Raw genomic sequence first — 26464 nt, forward strand, 5'->3', positions numbered from 1 at the left:
ATTTTTATTGCCTTTCTGGCAAACAGACGTACCTCCTCTGAGCCTCTATAAGCTAAACAATCCAACTGCTGACCCTTCTGTTGAGTTGGCCTCTATTTCCATAATTTTCCTAGCTGTCCTTCTCCACGCTGGTTTCAGTTTGGGTTAATTTTCCTGTACATAAATGACCAGTATCCTGGATGTTTTATAGAATGGGTGTTACCAGTTCCCAGTCCCTGCTGGAAGTAGCTCTCATGCTGCATCTTAAGATCTCCTTTGTTTTTTCAGGGCCACATCAGTCACAGTCACGGTGTAACTGATGAGTACACGCAAGCTTTTCTCAGCATTTTTAACTGATGAGCATCCATTTTACAGCAGAAACTCTTGTTATCATCCGAAAGGGCATGACCTGGCATTTCATCCTGTTTTGGCCATTCTGAACGTACAGCTCACCCCAGTTTTTACTGTATGATTGCTCAGTCCTGCTCCATGTTATTGGCTGATAAGCTGTCATCAGCCAATTTCACTAGCTCAAACATACTCCTTGTGCCAAGATCGTTGTAGGAGGTGTTGAATACACTCACTATTACCAGCCCTACAATCATTCAGACACATTTGTTATTTTCTGTGTCACCTTTATTTCATTTCCCTTGCCAACTATTTTCTCTTGGCTGGAATCCCAGATCTAATCCCACATGCTTGTGGATTTAGGAAACAGGTGCTAAACCTTCCCATGGGACTTTGGAAGCGGTGCAGCAAAGTGGGGGGAAGCTAGGGACAAAAAGGTTTGTGCTAGCCAGGAGGAAAGAACCTGGCAGAGCTGAATGGGCTGGAGGTGGGAGAAGGGCTGGTGTATGGGGGACATGCCCACCCCAGCTGTATCTCCTGCAGGCGGTTCCAGCTGCGGCGTATCGTGAACGTGGAGAAACGCCAGGACCGCATGCGAGGCAGCCGCTACCTGCTGGAGCTGGAGATGCTGGAGCAGGGAGAGCGGCTCGTCCGCTTCTCTGAGTACGTCTTTGCGCGGGGCTGGCAGGGCGTTGGCGGCAATGAGGAGGAGGAGAGGAAGATGAGGAACCTGGCATGGGGTCGCCGGCGGCACCTGATGGCTGTGGCAAATGAGCCAGAGCTGTGCTGGCCCCAGGGCTTTTCATGGAACCACCGTGCCATGGTTCACTTCGTGGTGCCAGGTAAGGGGGACCTGCCTTCCTGGGACATCAAGGGATGGCACGGCAGGCACTTCCCGTGGGGACAGCCCTGAACAGTGGGTCTGGGCCAGCCTCAACTATCTCATTTGGGTCACTTCCAATTTCTGTCCTCACCAAGTTAAACCCCCTCAGGAATATCACAGGGCCCAAACTCCCATGGCTTGTAAGCTCAGAGAAAACTCTCGTCACGCACTGGGAAAGAATCCACACTGATTCCTGGGCTCTTTGGTCCAGGTTTTCAGACTGGGCCTATTTCAGCATCCCTGCAATGTTAGCGGGGTTTGAGGGGAGGCAAGAAGCCTTCCCTGTTGAGAAGCCACGCCGTCTTTGAAATCAGTTGTACTTTGATTCTCTCCCTCTTGCAATACAACCAGTGAAAAACCAGGCACGTTGGGTGCTGCAGTTCATCTCCGACATGGAAGAGCTGTTCCGTGTCACTAAGGATCCGTACTTCAACATCATCATCACGGACTACAGCAGCGATGACATGGATGTAGAGAAGGCTCTGAAAAGGTCTACCTTGCACAGGTGAGAGTACTGCTTGGTCACAAAAAACTGCTCGCATGCATATGCCTGCAAACAGAGCACATCTGCCAGTCTCTGTGTATTGACCAGCCGCAGCCTCCTGCAGCTGGAAACCCAAAGATGACATCCATCCAGACCTTGCACATATACATGCATATATTGTTGTTATAATGTACATACATGTATACTGCATATAATTGTGTTATAAAACTGTAAGGCAGTACCTATTGCAGTCATCCATCCAGATGCATCTCTTTTCTCCTGGCTTTTGTTCAAGTTTGCAAGAGAGGACAGAAAGCAAGTCTCACAGTTATGGGGCAGGGGGTGGACAGAGAAGACAAGAAAGCTGTGAGAAATAGGACAGAGAGTGTGGAGACCTCTGGGGACTCCACTTGCTGGAATACCTGTCTGGCTTACCCTATTCTGCCCTGAACCAGCCTTGGCTGGTCCTTTCCTTTACATGCCAGGTGTTCCCAGTAACAGGTCTAGTCCTAGGACAGAGCTGGACTAGAGCTGAAAAGACTTTTGCTAAGGACTGCCATGTCCTTGCTGCGTAAGTGGGAAGATCCTCAGGGCACGCTGGGACCTGGAGCAGCGCTGAGCTTGCATGCTCACACAGGAAGGGCTTGCTTTCTCCTTGGGAGGGTGCATGGGGGCAAGGGGCAGCTCTGCAGCATGACACCCACGGTGTACAGCTGCTAGCGATGCTTTCTGTGCTCGCCAGCATGCACACGCTGAACTTCTCTTTCCTGTCTGACCCCCAGCTATCGGTACTTGAAGCTGAAGGGGAATTTTGAGCGTTCTGCTGGGCTGCAGGCGGGGATAGACCTCGTGACGGTAAGCTCGGGGGACTTGGGGTGGACAGGAAGGTGGATAGTATGCGTCCGGTGCTACCTCTTTGCCTTTGCTACTGAACATGCTGGTTTTTAAGGAAGAGAATAGCCTTGCAGACCACATCAAACGTAGATGTGTTTCCTGTCCCTTCAGAGTAAGAGTTTCACCCCTTACTCCAAGGAGCCTGTGGTCCATTTGGTTCTTGGCCCACCTGCTGGGACTATCAGACAGGAGGGAAATCAGCAGTAGCAGCTTTGTGATACTGGCTCTGCCAGGTCATAGTCATACTATTTCATGCCCATTGTTCAACAGCCAGTCAATGGCCGTTTTGCCAGCCCTTAGGATCTCAATTTCTGATCTAGCAACGAATGGCTCTTTAATTCACTCCCATATCTCTGTCTTCATGCCCCTCAAGAAAGATTTACTTAAAGTCAACCTATTTTTTCCCAACTGGTGTGGCTGGTTCCAGGACCCACATAGCATCGTTTTCCTGTGCGACCTCCACATCCACTTCCCAGCTGGAGTCATTGATTCAATCCGGAAGCACTGCGTGGAAGGCAAGATGGCCTTCGCACCCATGGTCATGAGGCTGCACTGCGGCATGTCCCCACAGTGGCCTGATGGTAAGAGGGAGTGGAGCCTCTTTGGCTCAGACCTCGCGGAATGGGGAAAGAAGGAGGGTGCCTACCACCTCTAGATTTGTTCCTCTGGTGCTATCAAGGTCTGGAGCTTAAGGTACTTCCAGGGCCACTAGGTGAGAGTGCTTTAGACATAGGATGGGGTTTAACAGTGTCAGGTACCTGGAATTTGAGATCAAAGAGCCAACAGAGCCCTTTATATGACATTTCTCCTGGTCGTCTCCTAGGGCTTTCTGTGGATTTGAGGACCTTGGAAAACCCCTCCTTTACTCCTTTCTGTCCGTTTCTCTCTTTTCTTAGGGGGCACAGCCTGTCCTGAGGAGAGCTGGTAGCCCAGGGGTGAGGGAAACCAAGCTAAGTCAGGGGGAGGAAAGTGGCATAGATCATCTGAGCGCAGGATTTCCTTTAGACAGAGGTGGCCATCCTGAGCCATCCAGGCACAGGGACAGCCCTGTGAAGCTGGGACAGTCCAGGTACATTAGGTCCTATGCTGCCAGACAAGAGATGAGAGGCTCTGCTAACAAGTTCATAGGACAGCCCATGCTGTCTGTCTGCAAGCCTTTCTCACTTCCCAAAGCAGTTGGCTCTGCCTTGGTGCTGAGTTGACTCTCTGGTCTCAACATTGTGCTAAAAGTAGCTTGAGTCTCACTCCAGCAGCCCTGCTGGAGTCATCAATGGTTCAAAGCACCAACATACCTGTGCCTCTTTTGTGCTGTCCTCAGGCTACTGGGAGGTGAATGGGTTTGGCCTTCTGGGCATATACAAGTCTGACCTGGACAAGATTGGAGGCATGAACACAAAAGAGTTTCGGGACCGCTGGGGAGGAGAGGACTGGGAACTCCTGGACAGGTAAACATCCATTGTCATCATTCATGCGCTCAGGAGGTGAAACCCATTAGATCCTGGAGGAACCATGACCAGGGGGGTGGGGATCTGAGGAGATTGAGGTGACTAATGCCACCATAAGCTTGGTCAGTGAGGGAGAGTCTTTCAGTGTGTCCTGACCTCAAACCTAGTAGGCGAGTGGACCCAAAATATGCTACTACAGCCACTGATAAAAGAAGAGAGGAGCCGTTTCCCGGTGCCTTCCAGCCACACTGATAGTTGGCCATGGGCAGATCAGGCACTGGTGATCGTGAAGACTTTGTCCTCTTCAAGCAGAGCAGTGCACAGTGGGTCTAGTTTGGGTCCCTCAGACTTCCTATACTATGCATAGCAATTTCCCAGAAGAGCAACTGTCAGAGAGACATTTAAAGATCACAAGGTACAGTTACAATTTCTGAGAAGTTTATGATGAGGGATCTCTGCTGTACAAATTATAGGCCTCTGGGTTTGTAGTTCTAGGTTTTGGGGCCTCTCCTGACTTTTATGTCAGATAACTGCAGAAAAGCCTAGCATCCTGAGCAATCCCATGTTGCCAGCTGTCTTTTCTCCTAGCCTGGTGTGTGCAGCCCGCTCCCAACCAGTCCTGCTCTCAGGGGTGCATAAATACTCAGCAAGTGTCATTAGATGCCTGCTTATGGATATGAGATACCTCTGAGCTATTCAGGACTCTTCAATTTGATTGCAGTCTCTTGACAACAGGGTGACTTAAAAGAGATTCCCTGGGGCCGACCCCCCAGTGTCTTTGTGATCAAGTTTTCCCTAAATTTAACCTTCTCCTTTATGCCAGGATCTTGCAGGCCGGGCTGGAAGTGGAGCGTCTCTCCCTGAGAAACTTTTTCCACTGGTTTCACTCAAAGCGGGGCATGTGGAACCGGCGCCAGCTGAAGACACTGTAGCCTTCAACCCCAAAGCTGCCTGGCAGCACCGTCCACCGTCTCGTCTCGACATGCACTTTATCAAGGCACACAGCCGAGCGCACAAACTCTTCCTCTGCCTCCAGAGCCTTCCGATGGGATGGCACAGCTGAGGAAGGGACGATCGGGCTAGAGGAGCGGGAGGTCCTCTTGTGAGTCGTTGCATCCAGGACGTAGGATCCGTGTCTTGCTGGGAAGGCGTGTGGGGGAGATGTCGCCAAGTGAAGGACTCGTATTTCCTGCCGTGCAGTCTGGCAGGTGGTACAGTGGGAGAGGTGCCATATTCCCCGTTGAGTCTTGCGTGGTGCAAACCAAACAAACACAAATCCCAGCTAAGTCCAGAATGGCTTATTACAGTAATGCAGCTTCTCTTTCAATACTTGAAGGAAAAAAAGAAAAAAGAAAAAAAAACAACCCTCCCCATTTCCCCTTCTTCCCCATCTCTCCAGTATCCATGCTTTTGGACAGGGGACCAAAGTAAGTTCTCTGAACTGTATCGTGTCCACGTGCCCATGTGCTGACCCAAGGAAATCTGGATGTGGAGGAGCTGATAGGCACTTTAGGCTGCTGGTGCTTAGACGTTTCTCTTTGCTTTTCATTTTAGTCATTATGAAACACTGTGCTCATATTCAGCAAATTATGGGCCATGGATGGAGATGCAAGTACACTTCCCTTATGAGAGCCACGTTTGCCTGCAGCTGGGCGAGGTGGCAGGGGTTGATGTTACAACTCCACCTAAATTATTTATCCACTGCCTGAGGATAGTGGAGGGGTTATGCAGAGAAGCTGGGAGGGCATCTCAGGAGGAACTTTGCAGCCTTATCTGACAGACGTGTGTTTGTCCTGACGATATCAGGGAAACCCTAGCAGGGAAGAAGTGGCAATATTTTATTAGTTGAAATATTGTAATTTTATCAGAAAAAGAGGAGACAGTATTCTGCTCTCTAAATTCTGTACATTTATGCAGCATCTAAAGGTTAATTTAATAAGTTATGGCCTCACAGTTATGTCTTGTCATAGTTTAACTTCTATGTAAAGAGCGGAGTTCTTGGTTGAAGAACCGGCACAGCTGTTGGTGCTTCATCTCTGGAACAGCCCTGCGAGCTCTGGCCCGGTATGGAGGAGGTGGCCTTAGGCCTTGCCACTTGCACTGGGTGCAAAGAACAGCGAGGACAGAAGAGGGTTGAGTGAATAAAAGGATGGGCAGACCCATGCCGGCATTGATGCAAGAACTGTGGAAAGAGCCCCTGTCCACAGCCGTCCTGATGCTAGAGGGAATTCTCAGCCCCTAAAACTTCCATTAATGCAAGGCAAGATTTTTTACTCCTGTAACCATTTTACAGGACTATAGAAACCCAGAAATCCCAGCACAGTCAGTGCTCTGCACTAGAGCTTCGGTGTCCCCATACCGTGCTGAAAAGGCCGCTACTGGTCTCAAGCTTCAGGGGAGAGTATGACAGGATGCTGCTCATGGCGCCCAGCTCTGTGGGGAGTTGTTGAGAAGTGAGTAATGGAGGTATGCAGGATGCAAGCAATGCTGACATGGTACTAGAATTGTTTGCTTTTTACGTTGATGGAATGGATGCCAATTAAGAATAGGCATTCATTTATTATTAATACTGTGGTGCTTGACAAGTCCACCAAGTTCCACTGTTGCAGTAGAAAACTGAACATGCAAGTTCTGGCACGTGAGATAGAAATCTTGTCAAATCATCTGCTTGCCTCAGTCTGGGTTTTGTGACTGATGGAGTCAGAAAATGTCAACCAGATTTCAGAAGGTTTCGCTGTGCAGTGTGCAGCTATGGTGAGAGGTACACGAGAGATGGCTGTGTCTCTGAGCCTTTGTCAGAATGCAGACACTGAATATCTTAGAAGGGGCAGCCTTAGCCTTCTGCCCAAGCCAGAGTAGTCTTTTTATTGAGGGAAAGTATTTTCCCCGTGTAGAGAGTAAGAAATGAAACACTGCCGTTGGGGCGAGAGGGAAGAAGCTGGCAACAGTCAACACTATTATTTTTTTTTTAATGTATTACAGGAGTTTAGGAGGCCAGAGCCCTGTGATGCAATGTTGCAATAAGTCCTGTTTCTGCCTGGAATGTGCAGTGTCAGTTGTGCTCTCGGTGCATGTCGGAGCCTGTGCTTCACTCAAACACAGGCACAACCCCGCGAGTGTGCAGGTGAGCTGCTCTCCAGGCTCCGGGACTGCACCTCCGCAGCCTGTCCGGGCTGGCTCTGTCACGCAATCCCTGTGGAATGGGGAGAGGCTGGCAGGGAGGGTGAGCGCTGGGACGCAGCAAGGTGTTAGCAGGACCCAGCTGTTTGGCCCCATCGAGCAGAGAACGACTTGATGCCCATTTTGCAGATGGGGAGCTGACGGATTCAGTGTCATGGACAGGGAGGAAGGGTTATTTGTACTGTGTGCTTTCACATCTGGCTTAGATGTGGTCTGCAGCACCTAAAGTTAGCAGCTGGTGTTCATCTGCAGACACTGGCAAGAATTGGGTGCATCCAGAAGACAACTCACTTGGCTTAAATGATACCCCTCTTCCTCACCAGAGAGGACAGTCAGCAAAGAGTGGACTAGGAATTAGGGTGCAGCCCTCACTCCAGCACTGCCAGCAGAATTTGAGGATTTCACCCCCATGCTTTGGCTGTGACTTGTGCTCCGTCCTTCACGCCTTGTAACCCAGGCCTGTGGCAAGCAGAACTGTTTACCTCATGAAGACTCCTTGGTGGAGATGTAAGGAGTTAGTGGGTTTCAGTCCAGTTTCCTGATGGCCAGTATCCCCACTGTCAAAGTTGCCATCACAAACGTTCTTCCCTTTCTAGCACAGTGGGGATTCTTAGTTGGTATTTAAGCATTGCGGTAGTAAATGTGATTAATACTAATTGGCACTAGTTGGCAGCCTCCATGGAGGAGCTTGGAGAGAGCCCATGGGGACAAAAGCTGTCTTCCAGCCCACATGCTCAGAGACTGCTGCAGGTTGTAGGGAGAGAAGGGGCTACATGCTCCCCAGCTCGCCGGCCAGCAGCAAATCTTGCAGGAGCGGCATCAGGCTTTGCTCTGAGGCTGCTGCCCCTTTTCCAAAACAACCTGCAGTTTTTTTCCCCAGAGTCATGAAGTGGGGAGAGCAGGGAGCACAGCAGGAGCAGGTAGTCCCACAGCCATGCAGTGAAAAGATGTGGCCATCCAGAACGGTGGCCAGGCCACCAAACTGATTGGCAGTCAGTTTGCCCTGTCACTAGTGTTGCACAGCATGCACTGCCGCTGCGAGGAGGGCTCGTCTTTGGGTCTGGCACAACTCCCAGAAAGCAAGAAGGAACCTGGCTTCACCACGGCTGGGAAGCTGACTCCCCCTGACAGTCGATCTCATTTCTGCCACCAGGATCTTTTTAGGAAGCTGTGCCTGAGTTTGTGGTGAAGTTTGCCCCGAGTTTCTAGCCCTCATGTACATCCTGGCTGTGTCCTGCCTCGATGGCAGGAGGAAATCAGTTGCATGGGATTTCCCGTGCATCAGGCAGGCAGGCAGGAGGGAGCTGCTCCGGTAGCTCTGGCTGGGGACAGCTGGGGAGATGATGGGCTGTGCTGCGGAAGAGACCTTCCCTGGGGCAGGATGTGGCCAGGCTGGGGACCCTGGGCCCCCAGGCGCAGGGTACACAGCAAGGTGGCTCTGCCCACAAATGCCGACGCTGTCTTCATGACTCTGAATTGTGGACCTGAGGCTTTTTTTGCAGGTCAGCGAAGGGAACAAAGAAGGGCTGGCTTTTATTCTGAGAGAAATGTATTGTGTGAAAACGATAATGTGACTTGTTTTGTCATTGTCTTTAATGTTTGCCTGGTATGAACATCTCGCCTCTTCTCATTGCCTATAAATGTCTGAAGTTGATTGTTTTTTAGACATCGATGCCTTGTGTTAAAAATCTGAATTGTACCTTTGAATTATCTGCCTTAAAGTGGCTCTGTGCCTTCAAGACGATTCCTGGGCCACCTCTCTGTTAGAGCTGGGGGATATACTGATTCTCCCCCACGTTTTATAAATACATCATCTTCCTACAAGAGCTCAGTTCTGTCCGTGTGTTACTCACACCTGCGTCGCCATGCAGCAGGGTTTAGAAACCAGGTGTTGCTCCTCTGGCTTCATATAACCAAAGGCTTAGGCAATACCAGAGAGACAGGTCACTATGCCCAAGCCAGCGAGAGCTCTGCAGCAAGAGGTGGGTGGGAGATGCAGAGAGCAAGGTTAGCCGGGAGTGAGACCTGTTTCAGTCCCCTCTAGGGCTGTAGAAAGTGGGATGGCAACAAAACAGTTTTTCTCCTGTCTTCCTGGGTTTATCATGTGAAACAAGGTAGAAACATTGGACAAATACACGTCCCAGCAAAGCACAAGTGCGATGTGATCATAGAGAGAAAATGCAGAGAACGAGGTGGTCCCTCGCACAGGCAGGGGGCAATTCCTGGAGAAGACCGCAGGTGAGAGCCTAGACCTGAGCTCGGTACTTGGCACAGCCTACACAAATGGGAGGTCAGCTCTTTTCACGGCAACTGCTTGTTTAGATTCAAATTTGGCCCCTTTTCGCTTCAGCTGTGTCTCCTTTGAGTATAAAAAGCTTGGCAGGAATGGGAGTCAGACACAGAGAGGGAAAAAGGCAGCCAAGGTTGCTAATGAGTCTGATTCCATTATAATGAGAAATGAGTATTAAAGGTGACGGCGGAAAAGCATTCCAGCACGCTGCCAGTCTTCTGCTCGCCTGGGCTGGGTGACGGGAAGCCCTATCTGCTCAGGCAGGCCTCGTGCACTGCCGTACCTGACGTGGCAGCTTTCTGAGATGGTGATGTTGAAGTTAGGATCTGGTAATGAAATTCCCCTCACTGCTTCTTTCCCAGATGAACCTTTTCTTTTTTTTCTCTCTTTACATTCAGTCATCAATGGTAATTGCTTTGCCTCCTGCTCTGTGAAGCAGTGAGTCACAGGATTTGGGATCTGCACATGGGATGCATAATTTTTTACCTTTTCATGAACCCAGCCAGCCAGCGGTGGCTGAAAGCTCTTAGCTGGTGGTTTTGCATTGGCTAGAACTAGTTTTGCTGCCTCTACAGTGAAGCCTTTTTCTAGAGGAGAGCAGGATAACAGAGGCTTCCCAGAAACGTTCACCCCTGTTTGCTGTCGGTCTCAGCAGAGACAGAGGACCGAGATAAGCAGCAAACTCAGTGTGGCTCCAGACCTGCCATCCCCCAGACAAAGTGAAGGACGAGACTTTAGCCGCTTCACCAAACAGATTCCAGACGGTGCTCAGCTTTGCTGATTTAAATTCTGGTAAATAAATAACTGGCATTTTCCACCCTGCTCTTTCTTTGCAACTTTCCTTCAGCTGCAAAAAAGCCACTGTCATTTGCAGGTACTAGCTGGTGCTGGCCCGTAGCAGCCTTTGTGGGCAAGATCATTCACACCCTCTCCAGAAAAAATCACCACCTGTGACTTAAACAGAAATGTAGTTCTGTAAAGTCAAATGTAGACTACAAATGAAATCTGCCCGTATCTGTTTTTTTTTAAGTGTCAGACACTCCTGGTAGCTCCTGAAGACCAATATGTGGACATTTTTGTGACATTTCTTTCTCAGTGGTGGCACGAGTATGCAAAATGAAAAATCCATATTGAACTCTGATTCTGCTGTACAATGAAAAAATCATTTAATAATCAGAAAAGCATGTCATTATTTAAACAGGCTTACACCAGGCTATTAAAATATCAATTTTCTAACATGACTACAGAGTTACAAAATTTAGGATTGAAAATTTTTACTCTTTCAAAAAAAATCTGAAAAATCATTAATTCAAAGACTTTGTATAAGGAAACAAATTGTTCCAGTACAAGAGAATTCCCAGCATTGTAAATATAAAAATGATATATTTAAAAACATTTATGTTAGTGATAAGACCTTAAATGATAATGGTGATTTTTTTAATAAAGGGATACACTGTGCACCTGTCATTTCTCATTGTGGCAATAAGCCTAGAGTGTCTTCTTATGTATAATGTTTCTTCATTTTCTACTAATGTTGTCAGGCTATTCTGACATCATTCCTGATAGGTCCCTGGCAATGACATCAGACCATAATATCTATTTTCTGTCATTGTTAATTTTCCAGTGCTGGAAATATCTGATTGTTTTCTTAACTGCGTCACATTTAATTTTATTTTTAAACATTTGAACTGGTTTTAGCTATGTTGACGCACACACACTTTTCTATCCTCCCATGAGAACTTTTTTTTGAAGTTTGAGAAATCCATTCCAACATTTGGGAGGTAAACTATTAGATAGCATTGCTTTAAGTACAGCAACTTATGCTTGAGACAAAAAAGCTGGACTTTTCTTGTTTACTTAGCCTACAAAGTAAATCGTTCTGTCTTCTCTACAAAATGAGCCAATACTGAATATGTGAAGCAGGCAACTAAAATAAGAGATGAGATGTTCAGAACTGTGCTTTGAAATTGTGTACCTGCTGCTGTTCCTGCAGCTTTCTCTAGCAAAGTTTGCTCTAGCGTTGAAAGGCAATGTTTTCACGCCTTCAGAACTGCAAAAGCATTACGGTAAGGGGCCGGTATACCATGACACGCGCACACAGTTTTGAAAGTTAAACCCAATTCTCTGGATTCGTCAAAGGGCTTCTGCTGAGGTCGGTGAAAACACAGAGGAGTAGAGCTTTCCCCACCGGCCGCGCTGCTCAGATCCTGCAGGGAAGACCAGGAACACCAGTAAGGTCGCAGCAGGCTCCTCCGCACTGCACAGGCAGAGAGGAGCAGTCATGGCGTACCGGGTCACTCGGCGCCACGGCCACCCCTATAGGTGTGAGGTGCTGCTCTTCAGCGCTCGCACCCTTCTGGATCCCAAGCCAGCAGTGTTTTTATAGAGGCTTTTGGCCTTCCCTCATCATATCATGCGTCGTATCAAGCTTTCTTGCTGGCTGTTGCCCAAGTATATTACATTTAAACTATGTTTACATGTTGCAGGTCATGTAAGCAAGAGATGTGAACTTCGCTTCTTGACCTAAAGCACTTTTGACCTGAGAACATGTCATTCCCTCATTGACCTGTCATGGGAACCCAAGCATTTGGTTGGACTCTTACTCACAAGACTCTCTCTTGAAAATGAGAGTCAGATTCTTAAAACAGCCCCTGCCAAACCACACTGGCTGTTGTGAAGAGCTCTTTCACCCCTGCCTCGCCAGCACCTTCCTTTTCTTCTGCTCAGATTAACGCTGCCATCTTTGGATACCTACCAGAACACACCTAGTTTTCTTTCCCAAATTTAGCTCCCATCCACAACTGCTATCCATTTCTAGTGTGAGGTCCACTGCTTGCTGCTGATAAATCCCAGCAGTTGGGATGTTTGGTCTTCTTGCTTTAAAGACCAAGCAAGGAGAAACCCTCCTCCTCCTCTGAGGGAATTTGTTCAGTGGCCCCAGATGACAACAACATGCCTCTGGAAAGGCTTTGTTAATTTGTGCAGCTTTGCCTTCTCCTTCTCCACCTTGCAATGATGTTTTCTGAGACTGAGAGCCCTTCCAGGGGCTGGCAGTGATGGGAACTCACCCCTTTCTTACCTGAATCTATTTGCCCCATGACTTAATAAGGTCGAAAATTCCTGGTAGGGTAGAGGCCAGTCTTCTGCACCCCAAAGGCTGTGATGAAGATGTTGAGGATGACTGTGATGAAGATGAGAGCTGTGGCAGCATTGTTGAGTATATTCAGGCGGGGTTGCTTTGCAACATCGTTCAGGTTCAAACGAGCTGTGCGATACAATGCAAAAAGAAGGGAGGTTTGTAGCTTGACTCCAAGTCCCCTAGCCCCTGCAAGCCTTCCCTGCCTGGCAAATGTCCATGGTGCCCCTGGGCACTGTGGCCACAAAGCTGGGGGAATAGTCCCAGGAACTTCACAGGGGCCACAGCCCTAGGATGACATAGGAAGATGGAGCAGAAGAAAAACATCTTTTTTTTTATGTCATATCTTTGTTTTGCCATGGAGGTGCCATGGCCCTCCAACGGGCCAAGCCTAAATAGCCAAATTACTGCTGCATGCTAGCCAGGCATGTGCCATGTGACCCCCCCACTGCATGGCCATGAGACATGGCAAAGGAAGGCTGGGTGACATGGGGGACAAGGTCAGCAACGTTGTACTTGGGTTGGGAGGCCAGTTCCTCCTTGGTTGGGAGGCCAGTTCCTCCTAGACACCCAGATCTCATGTATGTGCTGACACAGCTATCAACCCCCTCCTCTCCCCCAGACCAAGAGGTTTCTGGGTACATGAATGGGATCAGCCCTAGCTGATGGGCATTGATCAGTTCAGACACGGGAACGCCCCGGTTATTGGGGCTGTCTGGCCAATAAGCCATGCAAACAGCAACCTTGTGGCTCCCTGCCCGCAGTTGTGCTCCCCTGTCCCCCTTCTCCTCAGAGCTGGCTCCAGCCACCATGGCTGCCACCGGGAAAGGCTGTGCCATGTGGGGCAGGGGGAGGAACACATCACAGGATTTTCTGTAGCCTGTGATCCCATGTCCCACATAAAAAACCACTTAGGATATACAGGAAAAGACAGCTTTCTGCAGACTTTTAATACCGGGCATGTGTTGGAGGCTGAAATATAGCAACTGCTGTATCAGGTGGAGCACTGGGCAAGCCTGTCTGAAATGCTGGTGTTAACATACTGTCTGTATGGCACTAGGAGAACTGTGGGATTGGTTAAATGTGAGGTTAATTGTTCTGTTAGGCCACAGCTTGAGTGAGGTGATAGACACAGCTAAAATGTGGTATCTGCAGGAGCTGCGTTGAAGGGGCACGTTACAGGGTGGGCAGCAAGAGGCCTGAAACCCAGCTCCTCTCCCTACAGCAGGGATTCAGCAGTGGGGAAGTGAAGGAAGAGTAGTGCTCAGAGCTGTTGTGCAAGAGAAAAAAACAACCCACTCCCCACTTTGAAAAGCAGTAACACAGACCTCCCCACCACCTGCATCAAGCTGCCTTCAACCCTCCTGCAGCCCTGTTTGGAGCCAGGGGAAACGGTTCAGGGGAAGAAGCTTCTCCCTCCCACCCCCATGCCAGCCAAGCCATGGGGTGCCCTACCACAGCAGCACCCTGCGAGGGTGCACGTGCCTTGGCGTCCGCCTTACCGGTGATGATGAGGAGAATCCCAATCATCACCTGGAAGAAGAGGGAGATGCTGATGAGCACGATGAGGGTGGCGTAGTACTGGAAGGAAGGCCCCTGCTCCAGCACCGCTTTGAGCTGTGTGACGTTCGCCATGAACAGCGCCACGTCCAGCATGCTCTCTGCCACGCTCTTCTTTGTTGCATAGTGGTTGATGTTCATTGGCCCGTTAATCCGGAGCTGAGGATTCACACCCTGGGGAGACAGGAGAAACCACATGAACTGGTACAATTGCTAAGCCAACAGACCCATCCATGTCGAACAGACTGCTGCCTCCCCATGGGGTTTAACTAGAAAGCCTGGGAAAGAGTCAAAGTTGCATGTTTTAAACATGTTGAGAGCGCCCAGTTTCCCCTCACAGTCACCTCGAGATATTAATAGGCACAAGATACTTGTGGTGATCAAGAGCTCAGCAAGGTTAGAAAAATACTGGGTATTCTTGTGGAAAACAAGCTTGTCCAGAGTTACAATAATGTAGATTACCCAGAGCCAGGGATTTTGCAAGGAATATTAAATTCTCTTCCTTCAGGGCACAGACAAGCCTCAAACTTACAGGGGATTAGAGAGAGATCTTCTCTTTGGGTCGGGTGTTCAAAGGACTCCCAGTGGCTGGGCTGTATATCTCCTCGGAACAATTTTTGCTGGCTACTGTCTTAGACAAGATGCTAGAGTAGATGGGACAATCCACATTTTTGTTTCTGAAACCAGGGGCACTATTTCTTCAAAACGTCAGGCACTGAAATGCATCAAGACAAGGGGTGGGATCCATCACACCTAGCTTCAACTAATCATTCAGGCACATTTTTTTGTCAGTGGAAAGAAACGGGTATTTACAAGGGATAAACCACCTGGTTGCCCTTAACCTAATTACAAGCTGTGGGTCGTTTGGCTGCTTTTAGCCATCCAGCTTTTCTCTATCTTTCTTGTTAAGTGAGTTCCCCCGTTACCTGTCTTGGCCCAGATGATGAAAAAAAAAAAAGATAGAAAAGGGGACGATAGTTCACCCAGAGTGTCATCAGCTGGTAATAAACCACCAGCAAAGGCAACAATTACAAAAGATTTGGATATATCTGCAGCAAGCTATGATCTTCTTTGCTAGAAAGAAACAAAACCAACACTTCCACGTAGCAGACAGTCTTCAGTTCTGGGTAATCAGCCTCCTGTCAGCTGTAGTGAAGACTGGCAATCTTGCCGTCAGCGCTGTCTGATGGATAACCCTTTAAATCTGGAGATAAGGGCCAGGTGTGGGCCTGAGGTGACCTCTTTTGCTCAGAGTGGTGGAAGAGATTTCTCTGGGTGCATACTGGAGGTAGGACTGCGCCTACATCAAATGGTAGAGTCCTACTTTGGTCCTTTTGTACCAGATAAAGTACAAAATGTAATCTTTCCTCCGTGCTCTGGGCCTGACGCTAGGGAAGGGTTATGGCTAGTGATTCATGCTGCTGTCTCTGGTCTCTCTGTGCACCCTTGGGCAAGAGTGGCTTTCTCTGGCTAGGGTGGGAGTGTGAGCAAAGCCAGTGACTCTGGGAGAGCGCTATATGTGGTTGTGTGTCTGATACTGAAATAGGGGCTGAATTTTGGAAGGGGGTTGTGGCCTGTGCCAGTGATCACCCTCACGTGAGAAAGATGTGTAGTAAAAAGCAGGCAGGAAGGACTATGTCCAGTTTGAACTATTGGTGAACTGTGATCCCTAAGAAGGGGCTGGCTTGGGGTAGGAAAGTGCTTTTGGGGATTTTTTTTTTTTTTTTTGATAGCTTAAAGCATGTAATTCTTGTGGTTTCTAACAGTAAAGTTACTGTGGTTAAGAGGCTCCTTTGCAAAGCCTGTATTTCTTGCTGTGGAAGGTAGAAGTTAAAAGATACTGGAAGGAGATAAAAGTAGAAGTCTAGAGAGCCAGTAAGGACTCTAAGGCAGTGTGTAGGGGTTCAGGACTTCTTAAGCATTACTGTCTGGTGTCTGGGGCAGAATAGAGGTATCTCGCATCCCAGGGAAATGAGGCCAGCAAAAGGTCTGATCCTGGGAACACGTCTTAAAAACCCAGATTTAGCTACTGCCCCCTCTCAGCTGGCTTAAAAGCTCATGGTCCTGTTGCAACACAGTGGTACCCATACCAAGTGGTGCAAAACTTGAGATTTGACCCCTTTCGTGTGTTTTCTTCTTTGTTCCTGAAGAGTCAGCCCTCCTCCCTGCAGCATCACAAGGCTGGGCATTGATAGTTTATCTTTGCGTAATGCTGAGTTAAGGGTGTGAGAACAAGGATGCTGTACAAATAAGACAGAGCTTTTGTTAAATGAGTGACTGGTACAAGGAGGCTGAGACATCTGTTCCCAGTTGCTTATGTGGAGACAAATAAAGCAAGTCAGGAGCTCTTGTTGAATGAAAACATATCCTCCTTTTGACCTGCCCCCACGCTCCTTTACCTGGAGTGTGAAATGGGGCAGACTTGCAATGTACTGAGCTCTGTGTCCCAGATGATCAGGCAATGAAAATAGACAGCTTTCACATGGGCTTTTCTCGTGTGGATGAGTGCAATGGCGTGTTCCCCTGTCTGGGACATGATACCACAGTCAGGGACAGCCACCGCCCTCCGATGCGGAGTCACTGGATCTGGGAAACCCTTGCACTGAGCAATGAAAAACTGTGAGTCCTGTTTCAAAGTTCTGTCAGCCCAGGCTTAGTAGATCCACAAAGGTGGCCAAAAGGTTAGTGGATGATGAAAGCTGCGCACCAGGCTTTCACTTAGGCAGCTAAACAATCAACCAGTTTGCCAGAGTCCTTATGATGTCTCCAGCTCCTCTATGGATTTGGCCCTTACAAAGTATTCTGCCTAGTCCAGCAGCTACAAATGCAAGCCTGGAGTCTCAAATAACGAGAGGCTTAAACAAACCAGGAGTCTTCAGAGACCTGGCATTTCAATTAATGCAGGAGGGTGGTTTTGCTTGGGATGCCTGGTGCCGTAGCTGTCACCAGCTAACCACTGCATCTGTGGGGTATGAATGCATGGCTGTGACTGTCTTTTTGAGCTGCCACGATGCATGCACAGCTTTTCAAAATGGGACCATTTCTGCTTTTGCTTTGTCTTAAAGTTCAGTTCTTTCAGTCCTATAAACTGCTGCGGCTCAGGAGCTGATTCACAAGCAACTGAGGTTTCCCTGCAGCAGGATTGCCCAGACAGCTGTGGGGGGTTACATGGGATCACTGGGGGGATTAAATGATTCCCTTTTGGCAAACGGAGCCCTGTCAAGTCACAGGAAATACCTGAAGGCTTATCGAAGTGATTTATGTCATCAGGCTAGAGCTGGTGTCTTTCTAGTCACTTTGAAAGTGTTCCCCTTCTGAGAGTGGTGATCGCTGCCTTTTCTTCTCCGTATTGCGTCAAAGAGGAAATTGCAAATATGGATGTGGCAGTCAGACACCAAGTTCATCTTGCAAGCGTTGGTGCAGAGCCAGCATGTCTGCTAGAAAATAGCACCTACCAGTATGCAGCACTTTCCCAAGATGGGGATGTATCATTGTTGCCCGCTTTTTAAGGGTAGGGGAAATTAGGACTTGGAAAAAGTACAGCCCAGTCACACAACTGGTGCTGGAGCTTGGCTCCTATGTCCCATTTCCGGATGTTTTGGCTTTCCATATGAGACAGACTCTTTCCCTGCAAAGACTCTGCTGGCTTCAGTCTGACCTCAGGCAAATCCCCTTTCTGCTTCCTTTTGTGTAAACGTGGCGCAGCGATACAGATCACTACAGGGGCTGAGTGAGGCGCCCATCTATGTTTTATAAGTCAGAGGCTTTATTCTTACTGAAAGCACATGCAACACAAATATTTAACTCTCACTTCTATTGTTATTTTTAAATTTTCGTAGGAATTCTTATAGAAAGAAGGATGAATATCACCACAAGCGTGGGATTTTTTTTTTTCTTTTTAAACTTGATCTCTGGTTTTGCTGTAGGGAGCTGGCAGGTCCCAGGGCCTGTGAAACCTGGCTCTGGCACCAGAGGGCGTGCTGAGCTCCACAGCTCACTGAAGCTACCTGAAAAATTTCCACTGAAATTAATTTTCAAGGGAAATTCTTTGCTTTTCATTATGCATTCATTTTTACAAGAAATAGCTACTTTCTTCTGGGAACTTTTGGAGGGGGGTTCATCTAAATATTTCTTTCCAAAGCTTGCAGATTTGGGGTGAAGGGAGCACAGAGCTTTCTTAAAGCTACTTGGACAATTTCTACAAAACCTACTGTTTCTCTTGTCATATTTTTCAGGGCAGGAAAAAAAAAATTACAGAGCAGATCGAATTGCAAATCTGTGTGCTTTGTGGGTTTTGTGACCCTATCCCCAGGGGAGAACAGCCTGAAAGAGACAGTAGGACAGCATGAGGCTCACAAGTATGAGAATGATAATCCTCTTCATGGGAGCGCTCTGGCAGAGGGGGATGTCTGAGGAGAAACTGTATTATTGGCTGTTAGTTCCAAGGGAAATGCTGGAGCATGCGAAAGAAAACAGAGACATGAATGCAGGCCATGCACTCGGAGGGGTAGGTGCAGAGACGCCTGCCACGGGGATCCCGGCCGATAAACAGCCAGCTGCACACAGGCGAGCACACGCAGGCACGCACACACGCAGCATCAGGCACCAGGGAGAATCCAGGGTATTTTTCCACAGTATTTGCCAGCTGGCAGCTTTAGAAGTACTTTGTAAACATCAGTTGATGAAGGTTAAAGCACACAGAGAGTCATCATCTTGCAAGGTAGGACAGGAGCACAGTTCCCTTTCTACGGGCAGAAAGTGGAGAGGTTAAAGGCCCCGCTCTCAATACTTCTACTTTTAAGTGCACAGTTTTTAGCTACTCTACTTTTCCAGAGAAGCTCGCTCCCTGCAGCTCCTGACCACTTCACTTGGGATGAAGGGAGCCAATTCTAGTATTTTTGGCCTAGATGCCATGCCTAGGCACAGACAGCGTCAGTGGCAGCACCAGGAACAGCGGCGATTACCAGATGTCTGCCCACCCAGCGGGTCGGACTGCCCTCGCAGGGCTGTACGTGTCAGCCTGCAGGCGAGGAAGCAGGTTTGTGCACAGCCACACGTGTGCAAGAGAAGAGGCACACAGGGAACGCTTTGGTCAGTACCAACTATACTGCGAACTCTGTGAGGTAAAAGCTGTTTTTCTCCAGTTTGGCACAACAGCAAGCAACTTGGCTGCGTTCCACAAATCAAAGTAATAGTAAACCTCATCATGGATGCTGCAGGCAAAAGAAAAACTGAGTGTTCAGGGCCAGTCCCCCTCTTCGGCCTCTGTGGAGGCTGTCAGCTAGTGCAGTTGTGCTTAGGTTTTTTTCCTTTTAATATAGCCATCTGTTCTCCTCGCTAGGGGTCCTGTTCAGAGCCAAATGACTGTGTTGCCTTCAATTCATATTGGATAAATCCCAGAAAATAAATCAGGGATGCTTTCCTGGTATCTCAGGCTCTCCCCATGTATGGGACTGGTTCTGCTGGAGATCTTTCTCTGAGGTGTTCCTCCATTTCTGTGACAGGTCACTGCTCAGTGTAACAGAGGGCTCACTGACACCAACTGTTTGGGTGAGAGCTCTCCAACCAAAAAGTAACTTCCAGGAGCTGAGACCCACTGCCTCTTCAGAAGTGAAAGCCTAGGCAAATGGCAGGCACAGATCCTGTGTGCTTGCTAAGCACTGTTCATATTCTCTAGTCTCACCAAACTCCCACTCTCCATTTGCTTTATCCACCTCACACCTTATCTCATCTCACACCCACAAGCAAACTTGGTGAGCACTCTTGGGCAGAGATGTCACCATGGTACAGCACTTAGGACCTTCATCCTTGAGCTAAGGGGTGCCGAAGTAGGACACTGCTACCGCTAAAGGGATGAAAGTGCAGTTGGGCGAGACTGCCAGCAGAGCCTCTCAGATTTACCCAGCTGAAAGGCTGGCCTCATATTCTCACTACAACTTCCTGAAGTAAGGCCATGCAAGAGCAGGAGGCTAACAGCCAAACCTAACACCACGTAGAGCTGAAGGGTTGGAAGTGGGTAGGGAAGCTGGGCAGTCCCTGGCTGTGGCTGGCAGGGGGAGCAGAGCAGAGGAGAGGAGCGGGCATGAGTCATGAGGTAGCAGAGCCCCACGAGAGCTGGGGCACCTCTCCATGCCCTTGCCCTCTAGCTGACACGGCAGTCTGTTCTGCTTCCCAGCTGGCTGTGACACTTGCAGCCTGCAGAGACCTGCTTGTCGCATCAAGCATGCATGCTCTGCTCTCCATTTCTCCCTTTCCATGCTTCTTCTCATCTCTTATTCATCCTGCAGACACTCTCTGCCCCCGTCTGCATCTTCTGTTCAGCTCCTCCTTTCTCCTTTCATCCTCTTCCTCTATTCTCTCCTTCTCTGTTCTTTTATCACCCTGCGCCTTTCACCTTGTCGGTCTTTCACACTTTTTCCTGCTATCGAGCTCCTCCTCCTTCATGCATCCCCTTCCTTGGGTTACTGTCTCCTCTTTCTCCCCCCTCTTTTCCCCCTTTGGCACTCTGCGCTGCTGTATGGCGAGTTTCTTGAATCCGTTCACTCTCTGACGCCACTCGGCTTCCTATGCTACAGGGCAACATAAATTATGTATCGCTCAAATAGCTGTCTTACCAAATCTATATTAAACTCCCTCGTTAAGTGTATTTATGATACTGAATTGAAGGGATCCAGGAATCGACTGGCAGGCTGCAGGGCTGAGCTGGAATAGAAGATAATTTTTCTTTTCCAGGTAGCTGGGATGAGGACGAGGCGGGAAGGGCGGTGACACTGGTGGAGGAGCCTCCATCCATAGCTCAGAAGCAGTTAGTGGGTTTGGGGGCTCAAGAACTGCTTGGCACCAGCAATTACAATGTGCTGATGCATGATCTCTGATTGTTGAACAGAAGTGATTGGGTGTGTATGTGTGGTGGGGGGGACGGCTCTTTGAATGTATGGAATGGGGAGTGCACTCAAAAGGATTAGTGGGAACAATTATTTCCAAAGCCAGGATATAGAAGCTGGAGCCTATTCAAGTCACTAGTGTTTAGCACACAGAGCAGTTTTATCCCAGTGTTTTGGGGGAGGGGGGGGGGGAAAAAGCAAGGGAAGACTAAAAACATCTTTACAAGAAAAAATTAAAAGTAGGTTAGCAGAGAAAATGAGTTTATAAAAAATGGAAGAGCAGCCGGGAGGCACAACAGTAACTACTGCATTGTGCTTACAAAGCTAAACACGTTAAGAAGAATAAATCCCCAAGCTGGATGGCTTATGGCCCAAAATATTAAGAAAAGCTGGGCCTGATCACAGGCTGCTGCCAGATCCAAAGAGCAAATGTGTTCATATAAATCATTTTAATACAAAACATTCCTAAAGCAAGGTCCTAAATTTGAACTTCTTCCAAGTCTAAGGGTGTTTGCATCCAATGCTGAGGGGTCAGGTTGACTTCTAAAACTGAGGGAACATAGTAACAGCCATACTGGATCAGACCAAGGGTTCTACTCCCCTCTGACTGCGGTTTGTAGCAGATGTGTAGGGTAAAAAAAAAAAAAAATCTTAGAATGGGACAAGCATATAGCAACAGTCCCGTGTGCTCTGTTCACCCAGTGACCTGCAACTCTGTATACAGAACCACCCCAGCCCTGGTCTGATGTTGCTTTTCACGTGAGGAAGCCTAAGGTTAATTTGTCATTTGCTGTGTGGCTTAGGGCGTCCTACTTGCTCTTCCTGGATCTTAGTTTCCCCATCTGTAAAATAATGAGAATGCTCACATAGGTGATATCTAGGGAGAGAGATGGCTAAGATCTGCCGTAGAAGTGCTATACGTGCCTGTGGACTGAATTCATCACACAGGTAAGCCACTGAAGCTGATGAAATTAGGTATGTGATTTTCTTATTCTCAGGGGGCTTTACATCTTGCAGTGTTTCCCAGATAAACCTCACTCTAAGGCACTGGAGTTCAGGTTCATTTGCAGATTTTGACACGTATGTGCCTCTGGTCACCCTCTGAGTGCTCGGGGCTCTCCACGGAAAGGAAGCTGTGAGAGTCTGGGTGGAAAGAGGGGAGAACACAACTGAGGGTTTCAACAGAGGCAGAGCTGATGAAATCACATCCATAAACAGTGGAACTCAGGGGGTTTGGTCCCTCTATTATTTATAAGGTCTTTCATCCACAAAGCATTTTTTCCCAGTTTCATGTGTACCAACACTCACAATGTCTTTGTCCTGCGGGTCAGTGTCTGTCTCCTGTTGCAGTGCTCACCAGCATCTCACCTGGGTACATAGTATTCTCTTTCTTCAAAACCTGCCAGGCTTAGCTTCCTTCTCTGCCAGGAAATTGAACCAATCTCTGGATCTAAAAAGGCTGAATCTGCTGATTTTATTCAGAACTGGCACACTCTGAGTTGTGTCAGTTTGCAGCTGAGCATCTGGCCTCATGCCATCAGGAGAGGTGGAAAAAAAAAAAAAAGTGCTGTTGCTGATCTAGACTTTCGTAACCCCCTTAATCCCAATTGTTTATATGTTTTCTTATCATGGCTGGCCAAACTAGGTATTGAATACAGAAACTAGTGAGGTAGTAACTGGGGTTACAGGGGCAGATACTTGTAGTCAGCAACGGACTTCAGGGTAAGGAAGTCTGCAGAGTGGCGTCTCAGGTCTGTGCTAGGCTGCTTGGGAATGTCACGCTTAGAAACAACATCAGCTGTCGCTAGAAAGATTTTAAACACATTAGGAGTGCTCTAACAAATGGCTGTTGCATTTTAACATGAGAAAATGCAAAGTGATGCGTGGCTATGGCTGTTCAGATTCAATTAGTGTTATCGCCCTTCCATTAAGCTCTGGCTTGTGGGGCTGCCTCTTGCTTGGGAGCCTGCTGTGCCAAGGAAGGCTGCTACTGCCTCACCAGGGCTGGGGCGATGGGTAACCTGGAGAGGATGCAAGGTGCCATGCTTGAAAGGAGCACGGCTGTGTTCTCAGCAGCGTGTGTGGGAGCACCTCTGAGTACCGCTGAGCACATCCATGGCGTCTCTCCGAGCCTGGCTGAAGAACTGTCGTGCTTGTTTGCTGTGGGTTTAGTATTGCTTTGTGTGGGGTGAATACATTAGCATTTCTGCTTGTGGTTTGGTTATTGTCTGACTGAGGCTATTGCTCCTGTTCTTGGACTGATTATGGCAAGTCATTTAGCTACACTTTAGAGGGTTTCACTGCTGCTGTGTCTAAAATGGACAAGAATGGGACTGTGTGGGTAAAGGCACTTCTAGGAGTTGGAGAGGTCTGAGCTTGGATCTAAGCTGTTGCATAATTTCTGTCTTGGATTCTTGGTAAAAATGGGGATAAAACTATTTCAGTTCTTATATGTTAAGAGCTTTCCAGCACAAGAAAATGCCTCCTTTTTTGTGTGCGTACAGTAACTAGCACAATGGAGCTCTGGTCTCAGTCAGAGCCTCTTATCCTAACTCTCCTAGAGATAAAAAGGTAGAAGGTTCCTCAAAGTTTAACTGGATTTTAATAGGATGGATTGTTAGCTTGTGCAGAGCATTTACACATGTAACTATTACCCATGTTGTAATAAATGAACCAGCTGAGGAGCCAAAATGCATGATCACAGATCAGTGAAGGATGGCAGAGTACAGAATGAGACCAGTGTCCTGCCTTTGAGTTTCTTGCTTTCACTACAAAGCTTCACCTACCTGACAGCAGTTACAGATGGCTACCAGCAATTAGAAGTACTATTTTTTCACAACAAGATATGAACATAGCTGATTTCTAAAGTACCCAATATGGGATATTTCTTTCCCCTACACTTGCTACATCAGCTCTTCAAGGTGTATATTCACGCTCCTTAATTGAGTATGGATTCATTGGCTTTAATTTCATTTCTCCTTTGAGTGGCAAAACATTAAGCAATTGTTTCGGCATGCATTGCTTCAAAAAGGGTCAGTATGAAGCAAGACTGAATCAAGAAGGTACTTGAAACAAATTCCCACCAGGGAAGGCAGCTAATTTTCACCTGTATCCTATGGACCATTGGAGTTGTCTGCTTCTTAGGCATCCTCAAAAGGCAGCTAAGAAAAGTGAGCTCATATATGTAAGACACCTCTTGAACATATAAGTGATATCTCTGAAATGGTCTGCCACTCTGCTGGGAAACAGTTACAAGTTCAGAGTTTTAAAGCAATGGAAAACACCCAGTGAAGTGCTTTAGAGAAGCCTAGAGGTATTCCCTTTTAAGCAGCTAAGGTTAATCTTTTGCTGCTCTGAAGCTTGTGAGCAGGTAAGGTGCTGAATACAATGGCTCTTTGCTCCACTCATCTTCTGGAAAAAATTGTCACTGCAGTTGAAGTCAGGAAGGAGATACCCCCTGCTTCTGCAATTGAGGTATGTCCCACAAGGAGGGGATGCTATTATTTTCTGATTCAAGTGGCACCCAGACACCTCATCACACGTGGGTGTCCTGTTACGACAGGCACAAATAAACTTGCTTAGGAGCACACAGGCAGCCTGCAACAGAAGTAACTCAGAACTTGATCTAGTTTTCTGACAGCATCGCCTCCCTCCCTTCAGACTGCAGCTTGCTGAGTCCTTGCTCGCTGTTGGAACCAAATAATCCCATCCTTTGGCTCTTCCTCGCCAATTTTCCTCTTTCATTGGCACATCTAGCGTCTTTTGTTTGGGGGGATGCAGACATTGTTTTGGGGACGATATTGCAAAGGAAATGCTCAAGTTTCTCTGCAGTCTTGCTGCTGTTAGCTGAAGTTACATGAATCTGAACCAACAGGAAAATCCAGATGGGGTCAGGGTGAGTTTTGTGCCAGAACCTGTTATTTGGCCATATGTGACAGAAACCCGAAGCAGCCAGAACCTTGAGGTAAATCACCTCACATCAAAAGGCAAAAAAAGCCTCTAGACTGTAAAACTGGGGTTATGAGAACAGTCTATTAAGCTGAAAAAAGGGTAATTCTTTAATTAAAGAAATTGTTGGGTGAGACACATTAACTCTTAAAACAAAGTGTCTTTGCATGGTGAGTCTGTTCCTTCAGTCTTTGTTTCCCTCCCAGCAACTTCCACAGACTACCTGTTGTGTATAAACCTGCTGGTCTCCTAAAAGTCCCCGGGAGAGCCTTCTCCCTGCTGCTTGCTGAGTTACTTGCTCTTTCCCCTGCATAGTCCTGTGGTGTGTGCTCTGGGTGCTCTTCCCCCTCTTCTAGAGCCTTCTGATGGCCAAGGGAACAACAGCTGGCACAGGGCAAATGGGCAGCTGTCCTCCCACACCATCCCCAAGTGGGAAAGTGTGTCCCAGCCATGTCCTTTTTACTGGAGTATGCAACTTACAGTCTCTATACAGTAAATTGGAAGCAACCAAGCTAAGCAGTTATGCCATCTGCTGTGATTAGTGTTTGTGGAACTTTATTCTGGAAGAAACTAGCCCTGTGCAAGACCCAGCTCCCCGACCCAAGCTCGCATACCAGCCCACACATGGTGAGTCCCCTTGCGGAAAGGCAGCAGCACCGGGCTCTGTGGGATATTCTCATGTCCCATGGAAGTCCCTGGTGGCAGCTGCTTCAGCAGGCTGACCCCGACACTGGGAGAGAGTGAAGGGGTTGAGGGCAGCAAAAAGATTGCAAGGAGCAATTCTTCCCCCGCCCCCCCCCACCCCCCCCCCCACCCCCCCCGCAAATTTTTCCAAGCCACACAGACCCAATGAGATCTCAAACAATGTCACGCAGAGGGTCCAAGCTCTGTAATTAAGACCCTGCAGAGGCTCAGCTCTTGTAGGGGAACCGGCATTCCCAGGCAATGTGTTGTCACTAGAGAGCACTGGGGCCCAGGGACACAGCTGACTGGGTCACCAAGGGAGCCCTTCCTGCGTTGGGAACAAGGGAAAGATCCAACACAACAGCCTTGCAAAACCCTGGCTACAGGAGGAAAACCTGAACTCAGCATATCTAGTGTCATGTTGCTTTATGTGGGTTTAACAACTTGAGGTATCTGAGTTGGGAAACCTTGACTCTATTGTTCCTATTAATAATTTAATTGAAAGCTGGGCCAAGGCCCTGCCTTAGGATGTACGGTAAAGCTCAGGGAGCAGTTTTAAGGTGGTTATAGATTGGAAGGTTTTCCTTGGTAATTAGAAATATTAAGTTTGGCTTTCCCTTGTCTTCCTGGAGGAATGTCAAGGGTGGGGTCATCCTGTTGTTTGGGTTTATAGCTTGCTATGTTGACAGAAGGATTCATAGGATGAGGTTGTTTTTCCTTTTCTTTCTATCCTTCAGTGCAGCTCAATG

At 48.1% G+C, this 26464-nt stretch overlaps 2 protein-coding genes across 2 annotated transcripts in view; one reads left to right on the forward strand and one right to left on the reverse strand.

Moving 5' to 3' along the window:
* Nucleotides 1-9039, forward strand: part of B4GALNT3 (beta-1,4-N-acetyl-galactosaminyltransferase 3) — a 72158-nt gene extending 63119 nt beyond the window's left edge. Inside the window, exons 15-20 of the mRNA XM_076328598.1 lie at nt 871-1169; nt 1562-1715; nt 2477-2549; nt 3016-3169; nt 3907-4033; nt 4857-9039. Of these exons, the coding sequence (XP_076184713.1) occupies nt 871-1169; nt 1562-1715; nt 2477-2549; nt 3016-3169; nt 3907-4033; nt 4857-4965 (916 nt within the window). The 3' untranslated portion in view covers nt 4966-9039. The remainder of the gene's footprint in view (nt 1-870; nt 1170-1561; nt 1716-2476; nt 2550-3015; nt 3170-3906; nt 4034-4856) is intronic.
* Nucleotides 9040-10650: 1611 nt separating this feature from the next.
* NINJ2 (ninjurin 2) overlaps nt 10651-26464 on the reverse strand; it is a 49357-nt gene continuing 33543 nt past the window's right edge. Inside the window, exons 2-4 of the mRNA XM_076341052.1 lie at nt 14142-14373; nt 12583-12768; nt 10651-11710 (exon numbers count right to left, since the gene is read on the reverse strand). Coding sequence (XP_076197167.1) covers nt 12605-12768; nt 14142-14373 — 396 coding nt within the window. The 3' untranslated portion in view covers nt 10651-11710; nt 12583-12604. The remainder of the gene's footprint in view (nt 11711-12582; nt 12769-14141; nt 14374-26464) is intronic.

This window comes from Aptenodytes patagonicus, chromosome 1 (genome assembly GCF_965638725.1).
Source record: "Aptenodytes patagonicus chromosome 1, bAptPat1.pri.cur, whole genome shotgun sequence".
NCBI lineage: Eukaryota > Metazoa > Chordata > Aves > Sphenisciformes > Spheniscidae > Aptenodytes > Aptenodytes patagonicus.